This window comes from Lactuca virosa, chromosome 8 (genome assembly GCF_052849685.1).
Source record: "Lactuca virosa cultivar CGN04683 chromosome 8, Lactuca_virosa_CGN04683_v6, whole genome shotgun sequence".
NCBI classification, from domain to species: Eukaryota; Viridiplantae; Streptophyta; class Magnoliopsida; order Asterales; family Asteraceae; genus Lactuca; species Lactuca virosa.
This window is the reverse complement of record NC_136433.1, coordinates 67998009-68003069: the sequence shown is the minus strand read 5'-3', so window position 1 is coordinate 68003069 and position 5061 is coordinate 67998009. Positions and strand designations below refer to the sequence as shown.

The window sequence follows — 5061 nt, the reverse complement described above, 5'->3', positions numbered from 1 at the left end:
AAGAATGTCTTCTTGCTCTATATGTGGTACACATCTCCTAATCACTTGATCCGCTCCAATTTTGAAAAGATCCGAGTCCTTGCATATGTAGTATTTTGTTTGAGAGTGGAAGAACCTCCTTTGTTGAGCAGTCCAATATGATGGAGTTTCCCCTGTCACAAAGTAATTCACTAAATTAGCAAACCATGGTATAGTTTTCACAGCAAGAATATGCTCATCCGGAAAATTTTCTTGAATAACTTCCGTTGAGTTATCATTATTAGTTATTCTAGGTAAATGATCCGCCACAACATTTTCGGAACCCTTTTTGTTCCGAATTTCAAGATCAAACTCTTGAAGAAGAAGGATCCATCTTATGAGACGTGGTTTGGCATCCTTCTTTTCCAAGAGGTGGCGAATGGCACTATGGTCAGTAAAAATTACAACTTTAGATCCCCATATGTAAGATCTAAATTTGTCAAGTGCAAGCACGACCGCAAGCAACTCTTTTTCGGTAGTAGTGTAATTCAATTATGCATCCGAAAAAGTTTTGCTCGCATAACAAATTGCAACGGGTTTTTTATTCACCCGTTGTCCCAAAACTGCCCCTACCGCGTAATCACTCGCATCACACATAATTTCGAAAGGTAAAGTCCAATCGGGTGATTGCAAGATAGGGGCTTCAACAAGTTTGTTCTTTAATGTGGTAAAATATTCAAGACATGCTTTATCAAAGGAAAATGGTGCGTCTTTTAAAAGTAAATTACAAAGAGGTTTTGAGTGCACTAAAATCCTTGATAAATCTTCGATAAAAGCCGGCATGTCCAAGAAAAGAACAGACGCCTTTTACCGAAGTTGGTGGGGGAAGAGTAGAAATAATTTGTACTTTGGCCCGGTCGACTTCAAAACCACACTCGGAGACAACATGGCCAAGTACAATTCCCTCTTTTACCCTGAAATGACTCTTCTCCCAACTTAAAACCAAATTAGACTCAATACAACATTTCAAAACTTTTTCTAATTGGTTTAAGCATGTCTCAAAAGAAGATCCAAAAATAGAAAAATCATCCATGAAAATTTCTAATCCATCCCCACCATGTCTGAAAAAATAGCCATCATACATCTTTGAAATGTGGCAGGGGCATTACACAAGCCGAATGACATCCTTTGGAAAACAAATGTGCCATAGGGACATGTGAATGTGGTTTTGGATTGATCCTCGGGGTGGATGGCAATTTGATTATACCCCGAGTATCCATCCAAAAAGCAATAAAACTTTTTTCCAGATAATTTCTCAATTATTTGATCAATAAAATGGAGAGGGAAATGGTCCTTTGATGCTGCAGCATTGAGTTTGCGATAGTCGATGCAAACTCTCCATCCGGTGACCGGTCTTGTTGAAATCTTCTCTCTGTCTTTTGTATGTACCACTGTAATGCCCGACTTCTTTGGCACTGTCTGTGTCGGGCTCACCCAATCACTATCAGATATTGGGTAGATAATACTCGCATCAAGCCATTTCAGCACCTCCTGTTTAACAACTTCTCGCAGATTCAGGTTGAGCCTTCGTTGTGCATCTCAGGATGGCTTTGCTCCAGCTTCAGTGATGATTCGATGCATACATGTGGCTGGACTAATTCCCTTCAAGTATGTTATGGTCCATCCAATTGTTCCCTTGTACTTGGAAAGCACCTTCAGTAATGCTTCCTCTTGTGGACCTGTCAAATCAGAAGATATGATAATTGGTAAGTTCTCGTTAGATCCTAAAAAAGAGTATTTAAGATGTGAAGGAAGAGTTTTAAGTTCAAGAGTGGGTGGCTCCTCCAAAGATGGCTTAAGTGGGTCCGAAAAATTTGTTGGCAATTTTTCAACTTGATAACTCCATGGTGGCCTCTCTTGCTCAATAGCATTTTCAAATGCCTCCTCATTCATCTTGATGTCATCCAAGTCTAAAACTTCGTCCTTGTCATTAGAAAGAAAAAACTCCAACGGATCGTGGTGTAAGATTTTTGGAGTGAATTGATGCACTAAGTCATCAACCACATCCACACGATAACATTCATAATCTGATGGTGAGTTAGGAAACATATTAAAAATATTAATTCTAAGTTTCCTATTTCCAAAAGAGATATCCATTGCACCCGTTCTACAATTAATTTGTGCATTTATTGTTGCCAAAAACGGACGACCCAAAATAATAGAAGGTTGACTTTCTTTATAAGTGCTCTCGGTGTCAAGCACAAGAAAATTAACTGGGTTATAGAAATCTTCCACCTTAATAATAACATCTGATAATATACCTCGGGGAATTTTTGTTGACTTATCGGCCAATCGTAAAATAATATCAGTTTGTTCCAAAGTGCCTAAGTCATGTTGATCAAAAAGATTTCCCGGGATTATATTAACACTAGCTCCAAGATCAATGAGCGCCTTTTTGATATTAATGTTACCTAGGGTAACAGAAATTAAAGGTGCTCCAGGATCCTTAAGCTTGGGTGGACGTTTATTTGATATTATGGAACTCGCATGCTCGGTTAAATCAATCTTTTTAGGGAGGTGTGCTTGGAGTTTGCGTTTTTGAACACACAAATCCTTCAAAATTTTAGCATAAGAAGGTACCTCCTTAATAAGTTTGACTAACAGGATATTTATTTTAACTTGACTAAATAGATCCCACATGTCTTCCATTGTCGGCCCTCGCTCCCCAAAAGGGAAGGATGCCAGTTTCTCTAAAGCAGAAGGGTATGGTGCGGTATTAACCTTCACACCATGCTCCCCAACTTTAGAGTCATCTTTACCCTTAACTACTTTTTGTTTTTCAGATTTGAAACCTTTCTCAAACTCTTCTTTTTCATCAAAGATAACTTCAGTGTCACTATCATTATCTAATGTAGGAGCACTTACCTTGTTATCAACCTTTTTCCCACTACGCAAGGTGATTACCTCGTTCACCTGATGCTCTTTTCCAGGTCTTTGGGTGTGAGATGGGTTGACAGTTGTTGTGCTTGGAAACTTGTCATCTTCCCTTTTCCCAATTTGCTCCGCTAGTTGTGCAATCTGCTTCTCGATAGCAGCTATGGACTTGGAGTTAGTGTCGGCTTTCTGATATGTTTGGGTTATGAACTCCATGATTTTGTCCAACTTGTTGCCATCAGTTTCCTCCTTCTTTGATGTTCCACCTTGGTTAAAGTTGGACTGCTGGAACTGTTTTGGCTGGTTTTGGTTTTGGTAATTCCCTTGACGGTTGTTGTTGAAATTCCCATTGTTGTTGTAGTTCCCACCTTGGTTGTAGTTCCGATTGAATGATCGTGGATTATTTTGGAATTGACCATAGCCATGCACTTGACTGATTTCCTCTTGACTTCTCATGCACTCATCTGCAATGTGTCCTGAATCTCCACAACTTACACATATCTTCTGTCCCTGCGAAAAAAACACAGCTTTCTCTTTGCCTAGACTAGAGCGTAGTAAGTCAAATTTTTTATTTAAAGAATTAATATCATATTTGACTTCATTTTTCTAGTTTTTGTCTAGTCCATATGAAGCAGCAGATGAAACTGGGTTGTCCCGTTTCTTAGCTGAGTAATTGGTTTTTGAACCATGACTCAACTGCTCCAAGAATCGCCAAGCGTCTTCACTATCTTGCAACATGATAGTGCCGCCATACGAGGCATTAATCATAGTTTGATTGGCAGTGTCAACTCCATCATAAAAGAAACGTACAAGTTGCCAACGGGGAAATTCATGATGTGGACATGAATGCAACAATTCCTTGAGGCGTTCAAATGCATCATGAAATTCCTCATTGGGTTTTTGTGCAAAATCTTGCATCGCTTTTCTTATTTCTGTTGTTTTACTAGCAGGGTAAAACTCTTGCAAAATTTTAGTTTTTAATTGCTCCCAAGTAGTAATACTATGGGGGCAAGAGAAGTGAACCAATACTTAGCTTTTTCTTTTAAAGTGAACGGAAATAAGTGAAGTCTAAATGAGTCTCTATTAGTTCCTGGCGTAGTATTCGCATTAGCAATTGCAAGGAACTCATAGAGGTGATTGTATGGATCATCAGTTTTATGGCCTCTAAAGACGGGTAAGACACTAATTAGTTATGGTCTTACTTCCACATGATGCTCATTTCCTTCCGCGAAGAGTATAAGTGAAGCATCATCATACTCTCCCGGCTGAAAATGAGACGCCACGGATTGTCTATTAGGCTGCGGAAAGTAAAGATGAGGGCATTGGTTACCTTCGTTGTAGTATCCTCCATTTGCATTGTTGAATCCACCATTTGGATTCCTTCGGTATTGATTCCCAAAGCCTTGATTTCCGAACCCATCGTTGTAGTCATTGCTGCCACCTTTGGGGAAATTCTGGTTGTTCTAGTTATTGTTGTAGTTCCCGTTTCCACCCCGATTGCCTTGATTCCGCCTATTACCACCGTTGTGGTTCTGATTCCAACCAATTCTGTAACGCCCGTAGATCCGGGCTAGTCAATTTAGAGATATTAGGGGTCGAAAACGACTTTTTGACAAAATATTATGTAGAATACGTCTCAAGGGTTCCGTACATATAAATAACGTTGAAATCCGAGTTATAACGAAGAAGTTATGGTCCGTCGAAGTTTTACGGCAAAACCGGCACGACACCGGGATACGTAAATAGTGAATTTACAATGGAGGACTTTTTATCCTTAGATATCTAAACAAACGTTGTAGTATATGTTAAACCGAGAACATATAAAAAAAAAAAGAACGCCCAAATCTGACTTCGTATGAGGAAGTTATGAATTTTATAAGATTTGGCTTAGCAGTGCACAACCCGAAACTCGAATTTTAGTTCGAGCGGATTTTGGCTTACGCGACCTAAATGAGAGTTGAAGATCTCATTAATAGGAACTCAACGGTAAAAATACAAACGAAAACGGAGTCCGTATGAAGGAATTACGAATTCTTCGCGGTCATTTAACAGTCTAAACTCCTCCTACTGTCAAATTTAAGATTGGTCGAGAATTAGCCAACGGAGTCAAAATGAAAGTTGTAGATCCTATTTTTACCTACGCGTGGATATAAAGAACGTCGAAACCAG

General features: G+C 39.2%; 1 protein-coding gene and 1 non-coding gene across 2 annotated transcripts; one reads left to right on the top strand and one right to left on the bottom strand.

Moving 5' to 3' along the window:
* Positions 1-1557: 1557 nt before the first annotated feature.
* LOC145130455 (uncharacterized) lies at positions 1558-3348 on the bottom strand. Its single transcript, XM_079065253.1, has one exon. The coding sequence runs from the start codon at positions 3346-3348 to the stop codon at positions 1558-1560; it is 1791 nt and encodes a 596-aa protein (XP_078921379.1).
* Positions 3349-3718: 370 nt separating this feature from the next.
* LOC145134968 (small nucleolar RNA R71) lies at positions 3719-3825 on the top strand. The gene has a single exon (XR_013719449.1). It is a non-coding gene; the product is annotated as a small nucleolar RNA R71 (small nucleolar RNA).
* The last annotated feature ends 1236 nt before the right edge of the window (positions 3826-5061 follow it).